At 42.7% G+C, this 23637-nt stretch overlaps 1 protein-coding gene across 3 annotated transcripts in view; it reads left to right on the forward strand.

Moving 5' to 3' along the window:
* The first annotated feature begins 2511 nt into the window (after positions 1-2511).
* RFTN1 (raftlin, lipid raft linker 1) overlaps positions 2512-23637 on the forward strand; it is a 109086-nt gene continuing 87960 nt past the window's right edge. The window contains exons 1-2 of one of the 3 annotated variants that reach the window (XM_035128881.3): positions 2512-3035; positions 13882-14034. In XM_035128881.3, the coding sequence (XP_034984772.1) occupies positions 13890-14034 (145 nt within the window). In that variant the 5' untranslated portion in view covers positions 2512-3035; positions 13882-13889. Of the gene's footprint in view, positions 3036-3394; positions 3637-5023; positions 5045-13881; positions 14035-23637 lie in introns of those variants that run through there. The other 2 variants (XM_035128883.3, XM_060280688.2) reach the window with 2 other exon arrangements.

Consider the following 23637-nt stretch of genomic DNA (forward strand, 5'->3'; position numbering starts at 1 on the left):
TAACGCCACTATCAAAAACCTGTGCAATTATATGGCCCCCCTGTTGGGAGTGCATGCTGCTTTCTCGCATAGGCAGAAAGCTAGACAAGTCAATGAGTGGGGGAAAATGATGAGGTAAAGGAAGAGTGTGAGAGAGGAAAACAGTGCAAACACAAAAGGAAAATTCAAGGGGAGAAAGAAGAAAAGGGATAAGAAGAATAAAAAGTCAGATGGTAAAATGACTGGGAAATGTATGCTCCCTGGCAGTGTTTTCATAATGAAGGACATGAGCCTGTTTTATGCTCTTCTTTCTAAATGTGTTCCCTTTAGGCAGCTTTTTTTTATTTTTCCTTCTATTTTGTGCTAGATGGCAGCATAATTTAGATTATCTGTTATTTGCAAATGAGACCTGTTATCCCTCAATAAGCCTTCAATGCAGCTTCCTTTCTATTGTGAGGTGGCAGCGAGTAAAAACCTTTAGAAGAGCCTGTGCCCTATATAGTTAGTCTTTCATAGCACATGACAGCAAGGTTAGAAAGGCTAATTAGATGGTAATTATTATGTAAAGTGAGAGTATCGTACAGTCTATCCTATCCTAGTTACAGCCTTGCATTTAGGCTACCGGTAGTTCCAAACACATTTTACTTACAAGCGCAGTGGGTCTGAGTGGAACTTGCTTCTGAGTAAACCTGTTTTGAATCAGAATCTGTAATTTTCTGTTCTGTATATCAGCCATGGTCCAGGACATGTTGGTACCTGCAGCAGTAAAAAGCAAATAGTGCTCTTCATATGATAAAGTGGTTTTGGTAGCATAGCATGAGCCATATGAGACAAACCCCCACTTCTAGATGGTAGGACCCACTTTCCTCCATGTAGGCAGAATAGAAAGCAACAGGTTTCCTACACACTTATGTATCTAAGCAGTTTGTAAGGGACTAGGACTTCTCTGATGGAAAGAAGCCTGAAGTCAGTTGTTAACTTCTAGGCTAGTAAGATGACAAGCCTAAAGAGCATGGGCGTAGCCAAGGGGAGGCAGGGGGCAGCTGCCCCTCCCAAATCACTAAAAATAAATACAAATCTGAGGCTCTTCCCCCTCTAACAAAAATCCTAGCTACGTCCATGCTAAAGAGTAGGCTCACTAATATTATTTTCCCTGCAGAGACAATGTGATTTTGTGCCTTAACTCTGCATCTTCACCTACCTCCTTATACCTAAAGCAAAAGACAAGTGGTAGTAATAAGCAAGCTGAAATTCATTGCAACTGCAATAGTAGGCTCCCTGTTCATGCTCCTGCACAGCATTTTTAGCCTGCAGTTCTATACATCAGGGATGGCTAAACTGTAGCCCTCCAAATTTTGCCTATCTTCTCTGGCCATTGGCAATGCTGGGTGCAGCTGATGGGAGTTGGAGTCCAACAACACTTGAGAGTACCACAGGTTGAGAGTACCACATTTGAGTAGGTACCTGTATACATATGTGTTTTTACAACAAAACAACAACAACAACAGCATCCCCTTGGCTTGGTGCCATATGTGGAATAATTGCCCACACTACCCTAAATCCAGTGCTGGCCACGTTTCTTGACCCTAGACCAGGGTGCTGAAGGAGTTGCAATTCCAAAGGAACCAAAATTCCAGTTGCTGGAAATCCCAGGATCAGGGAATGCTCTTATGCTCAGATCCTGCTTGCGAGGACAGGAAACTGGACTAGATGGGCCATGGGGCTCTTCTTAACAAGAGAAAGGAAGCAGGGAGAGAAGGGGGCTAGTGGTTAGGAGACGTGGTGTGGAAGGGTGTACAGTATTGGATTTATTTATTTATTACATTGATATCTCACCTTTGCCCACAGAGCTCAAGGTGGCATGCATGGCTCTCCGTTCCAAGGTCACCCAGCACATGACTGAACCTGTGTCTCCCCATGCCTGAATCCAGCGCTCTAACCACTGCACCCCACCCCACCCCGACTCTCCATGTTGCCTCTGTCATGGTTTGAAGCAGCAGACTCAAGAGTGTCTGAGCGCTCAGGGCAGGCTCTTCAGGGGCCTAGGCAGTTGTCGATTTGGAGAGGGCCCGCTGAACAGTTTACAGGCCAAAGGTGCCACACCCAAGCAGTCCCTGCCCACCTTGACCCAGGTCGTGATGTGAGCGACATTCACTCTAAAGGGCCTCCGAAGGGCGTGTCAGGCAATACAGGCCTACCTAAGTGGGCCACGTGAAATATAAAATACAAGGTGTACATGGGCATGGCCAGGATATTTGTGTGGGGGGGGGCTTTTTTCGGGGGGGGGCAGAACCTCAGTTTGCTATTTTTTTTTAATTGGGTGGCGCAACTGTTCCAGTAACACGTCGCCAGCTCGTATTTTATCTTCCACCAGACTCGGGGGCTGCAATAAATCGGCCACAAAAGGGCCACAAATATAAAGGATAAGCGCAAAGAGCTGCGCGTGTTTCCTTGGAGGCGAGCTCATCCCCCACGAGCAGGATTAGGATTGGCCGCGCGCTTCTCGTCCGTAGCAACTCTGGGAGGAATCTCAGATTTTGGGCGGGGAGAAATGGCCGGGCGGGGAGCCCTGCTTTGGGAGCTTGACTTCTTGCCGGCGTGCGAGGAAGGCGTCGTCGTCCCCAGGCTTCGCCTCCGCTCCATTTTTCTCTCGCGGGGTGGGGTGGAGGAAGAGGAAGTGCCTCGGATCCCCCCGGGGCCGAGCGAGAGGAGCTGCGCCCACCGCTCCCCGCCCGACACGAGGCGCCTCCCAGTCCCGCTTCGGCTGCACCTCCTCCGGCGGCTGCCGCTGCTGCTGAAGCGCCGCCAAGCCAGCCCCTCCGAGCGCCCGCCCGCCCCGTCAAGAGAGGAGCAAACTTTCTTCGCAGCGGTGATGAAGCGCGCGGGGAGCGGCTGCTCGGCGGACTCCCGCCTCGAGCTGTGAGGGAGAGAGAAAAAGGAAGGGAGGAGGCGCGGCGTGTGAAAGGAGTCGATCCGCTCCGGCCTCCAGGAGGGAGAAGGGGAGCAAGCCCCAGGTGTGCGTGTGGGGGGGAAGACCCTCCGGAGCAACCTCTCAGGTAGGCTGTCGTGAGGGGAAGGGGGCAGCCAAGGCAGGCGGTTTGGGCGCATCGTTGCCTTCGTGGATCCGGATTCCGTTTTTTGGCAGGCGTTTTACAGCGCCTCGCCAAACTTCAGACCGTTAGGCGGGAGAGGAAAGTGTGCGTGTCTGATAGGTAGGTAGCGAGTAAGTGATATTATGATGATTATCCTCAGCTCCCACCCACCCGACCCTGCTGGACAGGTGTGAACGCTTTTAGAACAGCGCCGTGGGCGACCTGCCTGTTCTGGAGAATAATAGTAGTGTAATAATAATAATAATAATAATAATAGTGGTAACGTTGGCGCAAAAAACTCCGCCTTCCGCTGACTGAACGCTTCTGGCAACGGGAGACTGTTTCGGAGTGGAGCCAAGGATTCCACCCCTCCGTTTTTTTTTGAATCCGGAGTCGAACCAGATGCACGCCTGACAGAAACGAGGTGGTCCGGTTGCCTGCCTGCTTTGCATGTTTGCTGTCTTTGGGAAGAAGCCTCTCTCACTTGGGCAGGACAAAACCCATTTGCTTTAGGAGGACTGATAACGGTCTCTGCTGCTTTCCTGTCTCTGTTCAAAGATCTGGGGTAGGTAAAAACAAAAAGTGAGAAGAGGGTGCTTGTGTTTGGGGTGTGTTCTTGCATTTCTGTCTCATTTGGAAGTTTCAGGGAAATGGTCCTCTTCTATCTGTACTATGTACCTTAATTTATAGGAGTCTGCAACTATAAGAAGGGGGCACTGAAGCACGGGTGTTTGTATTCTCTATTTAAGCTGCTGGATATTGTAAATTTGGAGGTGTGCCCACACCCCTTACTGGAATACATTGCTAGGTGGTAGAAAGCCTGCGAAAAACAAATGGGGAGAGAGGGAATGTCATCAATAAGTGTAAAATGTACCACATTTACTGGTGTACAGCAACAATGCGGGCTTAATTTCCTCCTCTCTTCCTCACACATGCATATGTGCACACACATACACTAACCTTAATCTTTTGCCACAGGCAGCTTGTGCTAAAGATGTTATATTTCCCCAGTGGGTGGTATAAGCTGAAAGGACAGGCAGAAATGTTGGGTGGAAACAGTGTCTTTCACTGTCATTTGGTATCATCCCTGTGAAAGTCTCTCATGAATCATAACGAGGCAGTGAAGTACATATTCTGCTTTGATGCCTTTTCTGGTGAGGGTCTCATCAAAAGTGCTGGACGTCAGTTGAAAGGTCTGGAAATGACTCTAACCATAAACTTCCACAACAAGGAAAAATAAATATGAACTTTCGGGGCCAAACCTGAGGCTCTTCGCCCAAGTTTCATGAAACCAGTGGAAATCTTTCAGTCTGTCTAGAGCAGACATGGAGCACCTGTGGCCCTCCAGGTGTTACTGAGTTACAACTTGCATCATCCCTCGCTGTTAGCCATGATGATGATGGGAGCTGGTCCAACAGCATCTAGAGAGCCACAGGTTCTCCATCCCCCTTCAAGAGGCTCCTGTTGGCTTTTGCTTAGCCTCCGTCAACCAAATGAGCATTCACACATTTACTTTTCAAAAAAATCTAAAACCTCCAAAAAGTTAAAACTGGTCCATTTTGTTTCCTTGTTTTTAGCCTGACCCTAGCCCAGACTAGGCAGTACCAGCACAGCATTTGCTGTTGTTTGAGTCTGGCATTGCTTTATTTGAGATACATTTAGGTAAAGTTTTGTGTGTGTTTCTGTGTGTGTGAGAGAGACTTAAAAGCCAGCTCTATATTTCTTTAGAGGTGCACACAGCAAAAACTGGATTGGATCAAGACATAAATCGTTAAGTAGACACATTGACAGCAATGGAACTTAAGTTAGTTATCACTAATGTTAAGTTTTATTGATTTCAAAGGGTCTACTTGAACCATGATTACATCTGGATCTAACACCATCTTTTCAGTGTTGAAAACAAAACCACCCCATATCTAAAGGATGTTGTGGTTGTACCACACAGACTGCTAATTTAGGTCATGATAGACCAGGTAAGGCCCTGAGACATGACAGCACTTTGTTGCCTCGCAGTTTCATGCTTAACTAGCTTTTTTGTGGAGGGACTTTTTTTTAGTGTTTTCAGAACACGCTTGACACGATACTGTAAACGTACTCATTTTGCCTGATAGGAGAAGCTTCTCTATAACCAACAACTTTTTGTTATTGTCATATAGGATGAATAGTGACCTATTGTCTTTGGCATGAGCTACTGATTCCAATAGATACAGTAGGTTTCGTACGTGTACTGTATTATGAACAATGATTTGAATTAAGGAAGAGCTGAAAAAAATCCAACTGCTTAAGATGGCTTCTTTGGCCACAAACACATTTAACTTGAGTGGGTGCAGGTATAAAATTTATTAGAATCATAGAATTGTAGAGTTGGAAGGGACCCCAAGGGAGATGTTCTCCCTTTTCTATCATCTTGCCTGTCTCCACTCTTGCTATCCCAGTGAACCTAGCATTGAAATCTATAAAATAGTTTAATAGCACTCTGGTTCTGGTAGCAAGGAATCTTTATTGAAGTAAGTGAGGATGAGGAGAGCTTCTTCCAGATAACTCTATGAGTGAAGGAAATGCTTTCCATAGGTTGGGATATTATTCCCTGTGAAATGATAAAATTCCAGCAAAAGTTGAGTCAAGATGGGGGCACTGAGAAGCAGAAGAGGAACACACACACCCATTTGCAGAAGTACAACAAACTCTAAAACAGCATCAGCAACAATGGCCCTATGAGGACCGGTAGCCACAGAAAGTTGGCGGTCAGCTGAAAAGAAAAGAAAACTGAGGGGACATAGCTTGCTGGCTGAAACTCTGAACATGAGCATTCCTGTTAGGAGGTTAGCCAACATTGCAACATCTTGCTGCAGGCTTCACTTATTCTTTATGCTATAAATGCTTTTCAATAGAATCATTAAATAGAAGGGGTCATAATAGACTTCTCCACTCAAACGATGTTCTGTCCGTCTTTAAATAATGTTTGCATTGCATCTGCACATTTTTTGTTTCGCAGATAGAATGCTGTTAGGCATTAATGGGGCAACAATAGTATTAGATCTTCTGGTGACATAGCAAATATGTGAATAATAATGCTTTTGGCTGCATGTGAATGTTTGTCTGGAAAATGAAAATTATACTGTAGTATATTTCCTCCCACCACAGCAATTCATTGCATCCGTTTCTGAACCAGGAGGTGTCCTGACTCTTGAGGCTCTCAGTACATCACAGTCTTTTGAAAAATGGAATCTGAATAGGACTCCCCTTTGAGCTCATGTGTGATGCTTTTAGATTGGCCAGAGGGTTGCCGTTAAGTGATGTAAGGCAACATTGATTCCTTCATAGGAGTCAGCATGGTAACTCTGCAGCACTTTCTAATCCCATCTGGGGCAACAAATTGAACTAGATCTTTCTGCAAGGCAGTGCTGAACAATCAAGCCAGCTGAGTGAACTGGGTGATAGATTTTTTTAAAAATAAAATCTCTCAAGAATTTGCTTCAGCTAATATTTAATTATACTGAAAGTTATAGTCTTTAGTTGTAAAATCTAATGGGCATTTTATTTAATTTAAACAAAAACTTATTCTACTTCCCTTCCTTTGACTAATCATTGTTTTGTATATTATATTAATACAGGCTGCAATACTGCTTATGTTTTAGGCTGTTTCAAATCTGTTGGAATCAAAACAGTACAATAAGAGTATTACTGTGCAGAGGATTGCAATCACAATTAGAATGTTTACCAATCAATACCGGTATTTATTATGTAGTAGAGATAAATTATCTATGTTTCAGTTTCTGCAAAGACCTTTAAAACGTTGTAGTTGTAGTGTTGACACTTCTCATCCTTGTAAAATGTGCAGGATCTGGGGCAACCTTGTTATATTTGCCTTTTTCTACACAGTAGTTTCCAATCTATTAGCGTCAGCTTTTTATATTGGGATATAAGCTCTAAGATGTATTACTGCTACACAATCCTATTGGTCACAGATGTGACTACATTTGCTAGCATCTCCAAATGTTATTTTAATTTCTGTTGCTACTTTTACTTTGGAGGCATCTGACAAATTCAGCTTTAAAATACCAGGAAAAAAATGTTGTTCTGCAGCACTTGAGCTCTGGTGTTCTCTGCCTATCATGACATGAGTGGGGAAACAATGTAGCTTTGAATATATGTGCATGTGTATAAGCCAGGGGTGGCTAAAGTCTAGCTATACTGTAGTTGGACTGCAACTATAAGGAATGGCAAATGTTGAGGAAAATTCTCTATAGTGGCTTCAAGTGTGAAAGCTTTATTACCTTTTTCTCTCTCTGTCACTCCTATTTTCCATATCACTTTAGAAATGCAAGTTAATCTGTTGCATGCATAATTGATGCAGCATAACTATACTGCAACATCACTGCAAGTGTCTATGTAATGCAGTTCCTGGAACTATCGTGGGAGGGTTCTTGGGTTAACCATTAAACACACTGACATAGCATCTTGCAATTGTTATTTGTTTTTTATTGTAGAGGAGTGCAGAGCTTCAGTGCTACTGTTCTATGTCTCTTTCCATTGAGGCTTGTGGCATATCTTGTGCTATTTAATCCTAAGGAGACGTGGCCTTTGGCAAACTTGAAGTTCAAAATCATCAGGCTTCAGCAAATCCACTCACAATGGCTGGTGTGGTATCACCTGCTAGCAAGCCTGATGAGCAGCCAGCTTCCATTCCAACTTGGAGACACCCTGAAGGCACCCTGTGGACCTTTGGGCAGCAATGCTGAACAGCACACAGTCCCACCCATCCTTTCCCTTGAGAATACCAGGGCACAGGGGGTGGGGCCTGGAGCTGGAGGCTACAATTTTTATCTTGCAGCAAAGCCAGAAAAAATTGTGGACCCCCGAAAAACATGATGGCTCTCTATCTAGATAACCTGTTGTGCTAGGCCTTTTTATATGTTCATTTTTCTTCATTTATTTTGCAGACTTGATCTTTTCTGTACACTTGTGAATGGGTAAAGGGGCCCCTGACCATCAGGTCCAGTCGTGTCCGACTCTGGGGTTGCGGCGCTCATCTCGCTCTATAGGCCGAGGGAGCCAGTGTTTGTCCGCAGACAGCTTCTGGGTCATGTGGCCAGCATGACAAGCTGCTTCTGGCGAACCAGAGCAGCGCACGGAAATGGCATTTACCTTCCCGCCGGAGCGGTCCCTATTTATCTACTTGCACTTTGATGTGCTTTTGAACTGCTAGGTGGGCACTGAGCAACGGAAGCTCACCCCGTTGCAGGGATTCGAACCGCCGACCTTCTGATCAGCAAGCCCTAGACTCTGTGGTTTAACCCACAGCGCCACTTGGGTCCCTACTAGTGAATAGATGGGGGTAAATGTAGATTTGTTCTATTTGCTCTGCTCCCAAGACTGCAGCTCATGTATGTATCTATTTAACGGAGAATAGAAAGTCACATGACCTGCTATAAAGCTCTCCACAAGTTTAGCATTTGTGCTCTGAACTATACATTCTTCCTTCCACCCGCAGGACAGTATCCAAACATTATTAGCAGAGCAGAGAATAAATTTCTATGTAGAACTATGAGTCACCTGGTTTGTTGTAATATAATATACAGTGTAAAGAATTAAATCTAATCTGCAAGAAAGCTTGGAAATAGTTGCGGACAAGGCAAATTAGTAGAGAAAAACTGGCATGAGTTTTGTCTTATTCATCAGTGGCGGGACCATTCACCTGCTCTCTGTCTTGCAAGGCAATGTGCTGTATCTCAGGCATTTTTTTGAAAGTAAAGTACAAATTACACATTCAAAGCAGCATAATCAAAAGAAAACTAAAATATTATCTTAAAGATTTCACAAAAAAAATTACAAAGGAAGTCAACTACAGAATCCACATTTAACGCAGAAATGTTAACAACAACAAAAAATTACCTTAAGCATTTCAAAAGAAAACATTACTAAAGGATGTCAAATATAAAATATTATCATACAAACATAACATTTCCGCTGCTATTGCTGCCAGTCCTGCCAATGCTGGTTCATGGCAGACAGTGGCTGTGGAAGCTCAGGCTTGATGACCTGGGTCTACACTTTGAGTCAGCCAAGATAGTCTCAACCCTCTTCAACAGAGTCTACTTTTTGTAGCTGGAGTCAGTCACGGACTTGCCCTCCCAGACCAGGTGGAAAAAGCCCTGCAAGGCAGGGAGCAGGTCCCCCAGGACTAGGGTTGCCAGACTCAATAGTGGACAGGACTTATGTGCCTTTAATTGCCCTGCTCTCTTTTGAGTCTGAAAACCTTAAAGAGAAACCAGCAGACCCTTTGCTTGGAAATTAAACAAAGGGTCTGCTGGTTTCTCTTTGGTTTCCAGACCAAAAGAGAGCAGGGCAATTAAAGGTACAGAAGTCCTGTCCACTATTGAGTCTGGCAAACCTACCCAGGACTAACAGCCAAGATATATTTATATACAGTACATATGTATTTTTATTTATAGTTGTGTATATATTTTTATAGGACAATTTAGACATTAGCATGGCATCTGTAGTATGTAAATTGCTCAATTCAAGTAATCTTGGGTGAGGTATGAAAAAGGGAAGTACAGGTAGTGGGGTAGGAGAGCCGGGGGGGGATTCACATCTGTTTAGGGAAGTTTTTAATGTTTAATGCTGTGCTGTTTTAATATTCGGTTGGAAGCCGCCCAGAGTGGCTGGGGAAACCCAGCCAGATGGGCGGGGTATAAATAATAAATTATTATTATTATCTGGCAACCAATACACCCCTTTAGCTTCAGATAGTACATAGGTAGATGAGTCTTAAAAGCTTGGGACACAAATTTTCATGGCCCTCTAGCAGCTATGGTCAGTCATTTACCAGAAGTAATGTATTTAGCATTAACTCCATGGCCATAGTTATCCATGGTTATAGTTATAGTTACCCATAGTTATCTTCATGGATCCCGCATCCATGGAGGAGGAAAATACCAGGGGCAGTGGGGTGGTCCCTGGCACCCTTATTTGAGTTACATTTGAATAACAAAACACCAGAAATAAAGGTCTTTTTATTCTTGGGCAGAGCAATCAGGAGCACGTGGCTGTGTAGGTTTGGCAGGGACAGGTGATGTTACTGTTCAGCTAATGACAACAAGGGCCAGCAGGGCCAGGGAACCCTTTTCAGCTGAAAGGCCACATTCCCATCTGGGCCATCTGCTGGGGGCTGCATGCCGGTGGTGAGCAGGGTCAAGGGTGAAAGTGGGTGGGACAAATGCAATTTTTATTTTTTTTACAATACGCCAGTTTCTGCACACACTCTTCTCATAGCTGACAAGTTTTCCCTTTTCTCGCGAGGAAGCCTATTCAGCATAAGGGAATTTCCCTTAAAAAAAGGGAGAACTTGGCAGCTATGACTCTTCTCTGTCCTCTAGCAAGCAATTGAGAAGTATTCTCAGAGTTCCAGCCAGGCAAAAATGCTCAAGGAGTGTTTCCAAACTACCGTACTACTGTATATTAAAAAAAATACAAGCAGGATTCAGTTACATACCAGCAAATTCAGGTTGTACAACTAAGTTGATTTGGCGTTCCTGTGCAACAAATCTGCTTCCCTCCAAAACTCAACCTTTTGCTATAAGGAATGTAAAAGGATAATGCATTGGGAAATGTGTAGTAACATTAGTTTGTTGTAATGTTGTCTGAACTTCTTGTTGGTAGATTTTTTACACAGCAGTGTGAGCTAGCATGGTATTCCGTGTGAAGCAGTACCAGAAATGAGTGCTTATTAAGAGGAAGAGTGTGGCATGGAGAGAGTCTTGAGGGCCAGATGGAGAGGTTGGGGACAGCATTCCCTCCCCCTGCCTGAGGTTCTGTGCCCCTCCTCCCTTGGTCTAGAAGATTTTCCTCTTTATTGTGGAAACTTTCTTTAATCCTTTTGCAACTTTTCCAGATTTTTTTGTAGTAGCTCCAATATGATATATAAACTACACAATGATTCTGGGAAATTTCACTTTACACTATCATTGCAAACTTAATGGCTAAGGTCCTAAGGAACAAAGGTTTCCCATCCTGTCATCCCTGCAGCTGTATGTATTTATGTATTATATTTGGTTTAATGCTTAGTGGACTAATATCAATATAACTATGTAAATATTTAAATTATTGCTTTAAAAGTTTTTTAGAAAGATAATTCAAACTAGTTTCCAGTGTGTCTTGGACATGATAAATGAAGGATTTCAGAGTTGGCTGATTGCTGAGATGAGTGTTCTCATTTTTAAATCTCAGAAGGAGGGAAGACAATGTTCTGCTCTTGTTGTGACCCTCCTTCATCACTCAAGAGGCATTAGAAATAATTCAATTGTAGCCCTTTATGTTGCTTATTCATTCAAAATTGGTGCTCCATGTGTATCTTTATATTAATTCTGTTAACGGTTATACAATCAGAGATAGATTTTCCATCTTGTTTTATCCATATGGTTGAACATATGAATGATTTAAGAGTCTCACGATCATTGGATTCATGGAGGAGTAATTTGTTAATCTAAATAAAATATGAGTTTTCCCCTCCGTCAGTAAATACGGTATAAGAGAGCTTGTGCTATAGTATTTGGAGTTTAAAAATGCTTTGGGCATTCAAGTAGGTTCCACTCAGAGTAGACCCACTGAAATTAATGAACTTAAGTTAGTAACGTACATTCAATGAGTTTACTCTGTGTAGTTGTTAGGGATGTGCAAGCTCCTCACCCTGATCCAGTCTGGGGCCCAATCCACCACTTTGTATTGTCCTGGATTTGAGGCGCAAATCCATTCAGGGGCCAGCCCTATTCTCTAATTAGGGTTTAAAACCCTATTAAACATTTAGTTGGGAAGGGGAGTGGTAGAGAAGACAATGCTTGCCTCCCCCACCCAAATGCTTGTTTAATCGGGTTTAAAAATCTTAATTAAAGATACAGTTGGTGTGGGAAGGAGATGCACATCTCCTTTGCTCCTATGCCACCACATTGCATAAAGCGGGACTGAACCTTCCACTCAGCAGCTGGTGAGCAGAGAGTTAAGTTTGGCTGTGTGAGCATATTCCCTTAAAGGGCACAAGCATACATAGCCAAAGCACAGTGCAGAGCTGTTTCAAAGCCCTTTTGCAAACAGCCCTGTGCTGCTCTTTAAACCTTGCAGTGGCTGCCTGGTTCTCCTTACAACTACCCCCACCAATTGCTTGATCACTCTGCATTTTGGGAGCCCTGGATTGCTTTGGGTGGGCTGATCTAACCCAGGGCAATTTACGGCTGTCTCAGCCTGATCCATCCAAAGCTTGGATCCACCCAGATCAGCCTGATTTGGGCAGATCCAGACTTTGGCCAGAATTGGTAGTGCCTTTCACTCCTTGGGTCTGTGCAAGCTTATTGGTCTTCCAAGATTTGTGTAAGTGATTTATAAGAAAATGATCTTTTAAAAATATGCTTGATTATTTTAGTAAGTGCATGCCCCTTTTCCTACCAACATCCTCTTGTGCGGGTCTTTCCAGAAAATTGGTTTAAAAGATCTGGCATAATTTTGGCTCCTCTACTTACACAAGTGTTTAGGTTCTGGCAGAGCTTTTGCTTGTTCAGGGGACAGGATCTCAGATCTGTGCAACTGTGGTTCGGTAACATCCTGGTAAGAGTATTTTGATAAAAGGGATGGGATACTTGCACAACAACAATATCCCTAAAAATGTTCTGATATAGTTTCTAGCAGTTCTTCTCCTTCATAGATCAATCTGTAGCAAACCATTTTCCTTTTCTAGAAACTAAACATTAGATTTTAAATTTTGAATGGCACAAAAATGCATATTTAGACTATTCATGTTGAAAACCATAGAAGCCAACTCCTAGGGGCCGAGGGGTCTTCATGCGCCCAATAAAATGTTTGAGGGGGCTGCCCCTCAAGTTTATGTGCATTGCCATTCAAATGGTGTGCATGCACCACATCATGTGATAAATTACGCAGGGTGGGGCTTACCTGCCCCCCCCCATATTTTATTCAAGTTGGCACCCTTGCTGAAAACTATATTCCTAATACTTAGCATGTGTTGGTTTCCAGTGTTTGCTTATTCTTGGTCTTGTTCTGAACTGAAGATGACTAAGGATACTCTGATTTCTTGTTTGCTGTGGCCAGAATCTCATTACTAGGCATAGGTCTAGTGCAAACATAATGGGGTGTACAGTGGTTTGCAAAGTTGTGGACTTGTATCCTCTCCCCATGTGCACATTTGTCCTTCCTTCCATGGTTTCCTTAACTGTTTAATCAGTTGGCATGGGTGTGAATACGTTTAAAACAATCCAGGATTGCCCTCATTGTCATGGTTTGTAAACCACCTTGAAACCATGGTTACAATGACAATCCTAGTTAACATTAATCATATTGATGTAACAGTAAATTATTGTTTACAGTAAATCGTGGAGAGAGTGTTTAAGAGCCTGTGCAAACGGTGGGCTGCAAGTTACTACATCATATCTTTGTTGCATCTTGACAAGTCTGCTTGTTATGTGTAATAGGTACTTTGCGTTCTAGGCTTACAGCATTTTTCAAAGTATTATTATGTTGTGTTTGTTTGTTTTACAACATGTAAAACTAATTGAGGATATGTTTTACACTGTTTTGTAGGGCATAACAAAAATTGAGAGCTGTAACTATAACAAATAATTACAATTCATTCTAAATGGGAAGTGTGTTTGATGTATTAGATTACATATAGCTCCTAAATGTCTGAACCATTTAATCATGCTGTTTCAAGGCTTACAGAAAATACAGTGATTCCAAGCAGACTATTCATGGTGGGTGATATACTTTGAACTAACTAGTGTTTTTCCCTTTTTGTCACCAGTTTTTGCAATGGGTTGCGGACTGAACAAGTTGGAAAAACATGATGAAAAGCGGCCTGGTAACATCTATTCAACTTTGAAGAGGCCTCAAGTAGAAACCAAAATAGATATTTTCTATGAATATCACTTCCTGGAATTTACAACTTTAAGTGATGGTAAGCCTATTCTTTATTTTTAGATTTTAAAAACATTCTATCTAGGATAGTTATTGTGGTTCATGTTGATAAGGAATATGGATAAATAAGCAGAGAAAATATTAACATATAACTTTTGTCCATTTTTTTGACATAGTATCATGCTCTGCCTTATTATGCTTTTCCAACTGTAAAATAGGTTTGATATTTATTCCTGTTTTGTATAAAATAATGTAAAATATCAGCCATCATATGCGCCCCAGGGACAGAAGTTGGAGGTTTCTAGTGTATGCTTAACAGGGAGCTAGCTATCATTTTTTGACTAGTTAAGTAGGATAACATATAGGTGCTTGCAGTGCCTTAAAGTGTGAACATTTGTTTGGACTCCAGTACACAATATACCACTACTAATCACTTTTCTTTGAATAAATGGGAAAGGGATGTGTGAGCCAACATGCTATTCCTGACCCCAAATTCATCTCTGCATACTCAGTGCATTATGTAAATAGCAGCATATTTTGTCCTCACATTTTTATTGATATTAAAAAATTTTTATTATATAGCTGCTCATCAGTGAACATTCTCTTGAAACACAATATTGAAACACAATATATAAAATAATAGTTAAACAATGAAAGACAACAAAAATCTTGCTTGCATAGAGGCAGCATTAAAATGGTTTACACTATGGACTTAAAACATAGTTAAAGAGCCTGTGTGAATAAAAAGATATTCACTTGGTGCTGAGAAGATCATTCAGAAAACACCAGCCAAGCCTCTTTGGAGAGGTTGTCTGTGGTGTCACTGCATCCTTCTCTACATCTCATCAGAATTTATAGGAGTTAGATAGACATCTCTCTCTCTCTCTCTCTCTCTCTCTCTCTCTCTCTCTCTCTCTCTCTCTCTCTGTGTGTGTGTGTGTGTGTGAGAGAGAGAGAGAGAGAGAGAGAGGTTGTACACATCACATCTTGTTGTTGTTGTTGTTTAGTCGTTTAGTCGTGTCCGACTCTTCGTGACCCCATGGACCATAGCACGCCAGGCACTCCTGTCTACATCAAATCTAGATTGCCCCTTAGCTTGTCATTCACTCAGTTCTTCTACAGTTTGACCTAGATCATAAGTGGGCAGCCATGGGCTTGTTTCCATCTGGTGAAACCCACCTGTCATTCAATGTCATAGAACCAGGATGAACTGTATACGTTTTCTGAGGCATTTTGTGAAGACCAGCATTAGGAGTCAGAAATAAGCATGGAGTCAGTCTCGTTCTCTGTGTTGGTACCTGTTGCTTTTACCATAAATAGCCTTAACCATCATTCATAGGTTGTGGCACCCACATTAAACAAATGGGAATGTCCTATTGTTCCCCTTTGCTTCCATAGGCTGACTTGCTATGTTGTTTTTTTAAAATTACATTTGATTGAGTATGAGATTATAAAGAGATAACATATCAGTACATTCACCTTTCCTGTAAATGGAACCTTAACTTTCCTGTACATGGAAACTTTGGCTTTGCTATATAATCATCTGCTGCTGTTTCTAACCCAAATTTGACTAGTACTGTTCTGAAAATTAAATCTAATGCAAGTCTATGCATGCTACACTGCTCCTAGCCCATTCAGCGCTATTTCCTCTTCCTCACTTTTAAAAAAAAAACATGTGCAGTGTTAAAAATAACTTGTTAACAAATGAAGTGGTCACATTCACTGGTTGAGCATATAGTCAAGTGGAAAAAAACCTTGGTTTGCATTAACACAGTTTAGATTTATGACTTTTCTTATTGTAATTCTCTTGAAAACAAGCTTAACAACAAATGCACTTTACTTAATTCTAGCATTAAGCTTTCATTTGTATTTTTTTTTTGCTTGGATAAGAAAGGAATTGTTCTGGGGGTATCTGTTATAAAGTCAGTAGGTATGGTTAAATTATACAGCAAAAGAAATAAGAATATATCAGTGATGTATGGCAGATAAGTACTTTGGAGATTTAAAAAATCCCAGTTTTTATCCAGTTTCAAGGTAGTTCTTAATGCTACTTAAAATTCAACCAATTTCTGCTTAAATCTGTTGAATTATATTGGGTTTATTCTATCGTCCAAAGCTGACAAAGCTGAAATATAATACTCTATAGATAGTTTTATATATCTGTAAGTAGAATGGCAGGGTGGTGTGTGTGGAAAGGGTTGTAATGTAATCCAGATGCTGTGAGTTGCACAGAAAGCAACAGAGTGGGTTGGATTCAAAACAGGAATAAAATGGGGGCTTAACTCCTAGTCTAAAGTGCTTTCTGTCATCTTTGCTCAATTTAGACTACAAATGTGTAAAACTCACTTTGGGTTAATTTTATTTTAAAGCTTAACTCCATATAAAAAGAAACCAAGGCTTCAGTCCTAACACCAATTACCCGGGAATGGAATTCAATAGAGCTCAATTCTGAGTAGACATGGTTAGGATTGTGCTGTAAGAAAAATGTTTCTTTTGATTAATTCAAGTACATTTTAACATATCAACATATATTGACAGCCCCCCCCCAAAAAAAAATAAAGAAGAGAAGATGGTCAAAATCAGAAGAATATGAAGGAACTAAATCCTAAATGGGCTGTGAAAAAGAGTTTGCATAATTTCTCCCACTGATGCTATATACACAAAAGGAAGAGGAATGTTTTATTAAAAGTCTTGGCTTGAGTTGGTAGAAATGTTTACAGCCAACTGTTTTTGTGGGACTGAGGCAACAGTAGGTTACACCCAAGCTGCTAAAAGCTTCCCAGCTGGTCTTCAGCTTTTCCTGTAGATATTATTGGATTTGTAGAAATGGCCCTCAGTGCTTCAGAGGTGGCATTAACATTCTTTGCTTGCTTGGGGGGGGGGGAATTCTTGCTCATTTGGGGGAGGGGGGAGTTGCTTCACACCTGACAGTCTTCAGAGATTCTCAGACAAACTTCCACACACAGTCTGAACTCTCTAGGAGAACTATTTAGGAGTCTTGCCAACTATCCCTGTTTCAAAAATTCAAGGTCTTGGCTTCTCCTGTGGCTAGAATTTCAGGGAAACTAACCTGGGAGCTGTTTATTTAGCCTTGGATGTATGTAGCATCTTAGAGCTTGTAGAGTCCAGTCATTAAGATGGTTGCTTCACAGTAGACTTGCTCCATTGAGTGGCTTGGGAATTATTGCTGGGGTGGGCGAAGCTGAAGTTTAGTTTAAACAGTTAATGACCACATTGGTTATAAAAGTGAATGCTTTTTGTCTGCATACTAAATATAGCTATTTGACAACGGCTGATACTATTGTCTTCAGCACACTGGTTTCTAAATTTCTGGGCTGGTTCACAGTTTACATGGCTTGTGTATTCGCCATATGTACAGTGGTAAACTTTCTAAAGGGTGAAGCAAAAGACTTAAAAAATAAATAAATCTGGCCTTCGCTTCCTAGCATGTATCCTTATATGTTCATCAGCTTTACCCAACTGGTGCCCTCCAGATGTGGTGGAACTGGTGGAAATTAGTTCTGCTAATGGGAATTAGTTCTGCAGAACTAGCACTTTTACACAACGCCAATGCCACTTGTAAAGAATTGATCTTCCAGTGTGGCAGCGTCTACAGTCTGTAACTCCTTGCCCATGGACACAAGGCAGGCTTCTTTACTGTATTGGTTTTGCCACCTACACCCCCCCCTTTTAACCCTTACCCAAATATGCAAGGTTGACACACATTTTAAATAGACAATTAAGATCAAAGCTGCTGGTGTTGTAGCTTACAAACCTTTCATCTCAGTAGTAGCCAATAGGAATTACAACAACATTGTAGCTAATAGGAATTACAGTACGGGATCTCTGCTGCAAAGCTTAACGGTTTCAAGCATTTGGCACAGCTATAGTTTAGCTCCCGCCTGGAAACCTATGTCCCCACTGTGAAAGGACGTGTGGATCCAGAATTGGCCTCCACAGTTTTAAATCTTCACAGAGGATTTCCAAACTTCAGTCTCCTTTTTTGCATCCTGTGCACCTAGTGGCACTTGTGCTAAGGGTGATCCAGCACCCAGGCTATTGCTGGTGACTGAGGTGGGAGTAAAATGTGCCTGAAGTACCAATTTGTTCCTTAACTTAGTGCAGCAGCTATCATTTAACTGTGTTGCAGCTCCACTCAACATGCAAATAGGGTTCATTCAAAGTGATGAATCTTGGGATTCTTACAATAATAGTGTTCTACTAGCTTCCAGGTGGCGCTGTGGGCTAAACCACTGAGCCTAGGGCTTGCTGATCAGAAGGTCGGCGGTTCGAATCCCTGTGACGGGGTGAGCTCCCGTTGCTTGGTCCCAGCTCCTGCCAACCTAGCAGTTCGGAAGCACATCAAAATGCAAGTAGATAAATAGGAACCGCTACAGCGGGAAGGTAAACGGTGTTTCCATGTGCTGCTCTGGTTTGCCAGAAGCGGCTTTGTCATGCTGGCCACATGACCTGGAAGCTATACGCCGGCTCCCTCGGCCAATAATGCGAGATGAGCGCGCAACCCCAGAGTCAGTCATGACTGGACCTAATGGTCAGGGGTCCCTTTACCTTTACCTTTTACTAGCTTCCACCAGCTGGTGACTTATGCTTTCTCTCTGCTTTACATGTATGCTTTTAAACATACTCAGCTTGCCTTAACATGTGCTAAAACACACAATTTGTGTTGCTCAGGGATTACCGTTTTCCTACAAATAATTTTGATGCACTACATTAAGAAGATGGTTCGTCTTCTGCTTCAGCTTTGGGTTTACTGACTTATTGTCTGATTTCTTTCTCTTACTTTCTACCACTAGGAATTAGGTAGTAGCAGAGTTCCATATTTCCTAAAATGCTGATTTGGCAGATAATTGATTAGATTCTTTCTTTTTCCAGTGTTGGAAGTTACCTAATTTCCTTGTTCTACTCTGAAAGCAGATGTGAACATAAAGAAAATAAGCATATCTAAGCTTCAGTTCCTTGCATTCAGTGTTTCATCTAACCTGTTTGTCTCAACCCTTCCTGAATCCATTGTGCCTGCAGTGGATAATAGGGGCGGAGTGACAGAGTGAACATACTGAGCTTGGGTGAAAATAATCCACAATTTTACCAAATGCCATTCCTTCAGCAGTTTGACATTAAGAGGGTAGGTTGTTCTCAGCTGGATATACCCACAGGAGGAAGAATGGTGCAAGACAGGGTGATGTAGGTCAGTGTTTCTCAACCTTTTTTGGGCCAAGGCACACTTGTTCCATGAAAAAAATCACGAGGCACACCACCATTAAAAAAGTTAAAAAATTTAACTCTGTGCCGCCCTATATTGACTATATAATTATGACTGTAAGAAACACTTGCCAATTGCTGTGTTGGTTGCAATCTCCTGTAATAAGGCTTCACAAGCCGCTGATTTCTCTGCCAGCACAATCCTTTGCTCAGCAAGTTTCAGGTTGAGCTCATCCAGCCAGCTTCTAAATTTGTCTAAATTTTAGTTTAGTTTGTCTAAATTTTGCCGCGATGTGCGGCGACGAGAAGGGCGATTTGCATTGTCACGTGCCTGGCGGCCGCCAATAAACATCGCTAACCCGCCTCGCGTCGTGACCCGCTCGCCCCGCGTCGTGACCCGGCCGGCTTCCTTTCCGGTGGGTCAGCGCTGCGTATTGGCGGCTGCCAGGCACGTGACAATACAAATCGCCCTTCTCGTCGCCGCACGTCGCAGCACACCAGCTAGCGTCTCGCGGCACACTAGTGTGCCGTGGAACAGCGGTTGAGAAACGCTGATGTAGGTCAACTCTGCTGCTCCTACCAAAGGACTGCGGATGTGGCTATTATGCATCCTAGTCGCAGGGCAGGTTTTGTAAGATAATTCCCCCAGGAGTTTAGAATGTGATCCTATAGTTTGCTGCCTCTTGCATAGGGCAGGGACTGTACTAGGTATGACAGCATATACAGAGCAAAAAACAAAATAATTTATGTGAAGGCAATACTCTAGTACTGTTTCCCTTCAGCAGCTCATTTGGAGCACAACAACACTTTAGCAAGAAACATCCATACAGCAGCTGGTGAAAAAGCATGTAATTGCCTCTGAAGACTTCTCCAGTGCTGGTTTATTTTTGTAATTTAGGGAGTGGAAAGATTGTTTCTTCCCAGTTTGTCTCTCACTATGTCCTTGCCCCCAACACAGTGAAAGCTGCATGCTGCTTTATGTGTTTTCGTCATTTTTGTTTTTAACCAGGGTAGTCAATCTGGTGCCCTCCAGATGTTGGAGTGCTATGCAGGGGTGTAGTGGGAGGGCTGGGGGTCATGCCCCCGGGTGCATTTTTGAGAGGAGGCACAACCAGGCACCCCCCCCCACAGGCTCCCTCATTGGAGCCTGGCTCTGGTGTGCAAGGGAGCTGCCGCGCCTCTCCTGCACTGGGCTGCATGCAGGAGGGAGCAGGCAGCTCCCTCATTCCCAGACGCAGCTCTGCTGCTGGGTCAGGTCTGACCCGGAAGGCAGAGAGGAGGGGGAGAGTCACGGCAGCGTTGCTGTCCCTCTTCTAAGCTGGGCAGTGCCGTGTGAGGATACTGCTGAGGCGTGCCCTGCATGCATGTACAGTACTAGGTGGCAGGAGTGTACGCTCCACCGCTGGTGCAACCACCGGCGGAGGAAGGGGGTGTGGTGGGTGCAGCCTGCCCTGGGTGTCATCCCGGGGGTGTGTGACATCGCCACGCCACCCCCTGGAATGCTCACCCTGCCCCAGTGGGCAGCTAGCCCTGCCTCTGGGTGCACAGCATGTGCGCCGCTCCAGGTGCCGGAGTAGCTAGCTCCACCTCTGGGTGCAGCTCCAGCCATCTCTAACTATTGGCCATGCTGGCTAGGGTTACTGGATTATGGAGTCCAAGAACATCTGGAGGGTGCCACGTTTGCTATCTCTGATTTCTGATGAGTTAATAAATCTGCCCTTGGTTTTTTGCAAGAGCATTGTTTTATGTGTGATGGACGAAGAACTCTGCTTTGAGCTAAGACTATTATTTTCACTTAACCATAATGGTTTTGTGGTGCTTCTGACAGCTATCAAATGCATTGTGGAATAAACCTTTGTGGTTGGTATGTACACATGTGTATAAATTCTATTTACACGTGCATATGCACTAGTAAAAAGAGAATATGTTTCGCAAGAAACTAGAGGTGTCACATTCCTGTGCACAGCAGAAATGGTGTAATGGCAAGTCACATCAAGTACATTGTGGTTCCCATTTTACTGATAGCTGAGGGTAAGGAGATTGAGAGTAAGGCATAGCAATTTTATTTCTCGACTATTTTTTATTAATACAATTTTTGATGACTACAATTGAAGTAACATGCCAGTAAAAATAAAAACGAAGTCCAATTCGTGAAAGGAAACATTTTTGACTATATAATTTATTAATACAAATATACTGAACTGCCAGATATGATGTATAAGTCTGAAGAAAAGCTGACCAAATGCTATTGTATTGTTCTTTGTTCACATTGATGCATTGCCAGCTTGGACGTGGACAGGGAGTACTGATCATTAATCCATTGTTGTATGGGAAGTGATCTCTCCTTCCAGTATTGAAGCACCATGTGTTTGGCAGATCCTAGTGCATGCCTGCCTGACCTGTATTTCATGAAGCACAGCAGTTTAACTCAGGTTAGTTACAGTTGAACAATTACCTGGATACTGGTTGCTCAGCCCCAGTAATTTGTCCAGAAGAGCACACACGTTTCTGTATTGCTGTAGAGGCGTATAAATAATTTGGACATTTGCTTTGTTTTTTAAAACTACATTAGGTGAATTTTCAAATCAAGATACAGACATAATGGCCAATATGTTCATTTTAATGGACCATGTTGTAATTCTTGGAATTTAGGAACACCCACGCAACTGTTGCATGATAGACAGATGGTTAAAATCTTTTACACCAAGTGGTGACAGCTTCCCTACTGAGAGAAGATGGGGAATCTTGTCTTTTTGACTAAGATTTAATGTAAACCACCAAGTGCTGAGGAAATTATTTTCATGGAAGAAAAAAAAATACTTTAGTGACTGTCAGTTACAGATTTGCCAGGGAAAAAATGTAATTACTTTTGATTGGCTGAGCAATACAGCTTTTCTTCAATCAGGTGTTCTGTACTTGGCTCATTTGCTAATTCTTCTAGGCTGCATGGTTTTAACAAATAATATTCAGCAAATAGGCATGGGGTTATCAAGTAAGTACGGTATGCAGATGCAAGAGAAGCTCTCCATCCTATCTCTTCCCCAGCAGCTCTCTGACCACTCTGAAAAACCTTTCCAGAGGGCAAGAAGACTCTTAGTAAAGACTTGGGATATAAGGTAAGGAGCTTTGGTGAGAAAGGAGAGTCAGGAGAAATTGGATGGAAGAGGTAGTTGGTTAAGCATCGGATCTCCTACCTCTTCCAGGCCTGGCCACAGACTGCTCTGACCTTGCCTCTCACCTGACCTTTGTTGTCGCCTCTGCTTGCTTGCCTGCCTGACCTTATAATGGACCTGGATACTGCTTTGGTTACTCCTGGCAAGTCTCCCGTTTATTCAGGGGCCTAGTGAAAACAGGGCATCTGTACTGAGAAGACACAGTGTATATATATTTTTTGTCATGCAAGAGAAACTAAAACCTCACTGTCCAGTGTTCATTATCAGTCTCAGCTCTGTCTTCCCACCTCTTTCTCAGTTCAGCTTGGCTCCCTCTCTCTACAGCAAAATTCTGATGCCAGTGCACAGCAAGCAAATGGTGCAATTGGCTGCTAGGCCCTGGAAAATAGGCTCCTCCTCTCTCTTTGTCGATTAGCCTTGACTATAGTATCTGTCTCCTTTTTTTGTTGCCTTATCATCGGGGTGGGTGGTGTGTCAGCACCCCTGGCCAATCTTAGGGGGAGTTTGATCCCCGTTTTCCATTTTCCACATCTCTGGTGCAATCTCAAGTAAAAGTATTTACAATTTTGAATGTTTCGTGTGTGTAGTTGAGTAGGCTTTCAAAAATGGTAAGGGAGGTAAGGGAAATCAACAGGACTTGTGAAGGAAGAAGCATAAAGTGACAAACTATATTGGAGAATGCAGTTGTAGAGATGATGATTTACAAGTAGCCTCAATTATATCATTAGGCCTACTCATGGAGAAGGACTTCATTCATCTAGAGATCATCCCCTTGGAAACAGGCTTCCCTTTTCACAGATATATTTGTTCCAGAGGCCAGTTTGAACACAGAATTTTATGAATTGTTTATAAGGATGGTAGGCTGGTTTGTATACAGCTGAACATGTAGCTTTTTCTGAAAAAAGTTTACTACGTACTGTAATATCAAGCTGTCTTCCCATTCAGCAACAGTTTCACTTGCAACTTGTCGTGTCTTAGATGATTCAGGCTGGAATCCTTTGCACACTTTATCAGGAATAATGCCTGTTAGATTCAGTAAGGTTTATTTCTGTACAGACCTGCATAGACCTTCGTTCTTGCTTTCTGTACTTAGTACATTATGCTGAAATCGTGGCTCATTTCTCTCTGAATACATATTTTCCTAAGGATGTCATCACACTGCAGTTCACATGGTTGCGGTTAGGCAGCCCAGCCCAGTGAGCAGAAATTTGGTGAGGTTTAAGGGGGAGGGGTAGCTTTTGCGAGTGAAG

Source organism: Zootoca vivipara, chromosome 11 (assembly GCF_965207765.1).
Source record: "Zootoca vivipara chromosome 11, rZooViv2.hap1.1, whole genome shotgun sequence".
Lineage (NCBI taxonomy): Eukaryota > Metazoa > Chordata > Lepidosauria > Squamata > Lacertidae > Zootoca > Zootoca vivipara.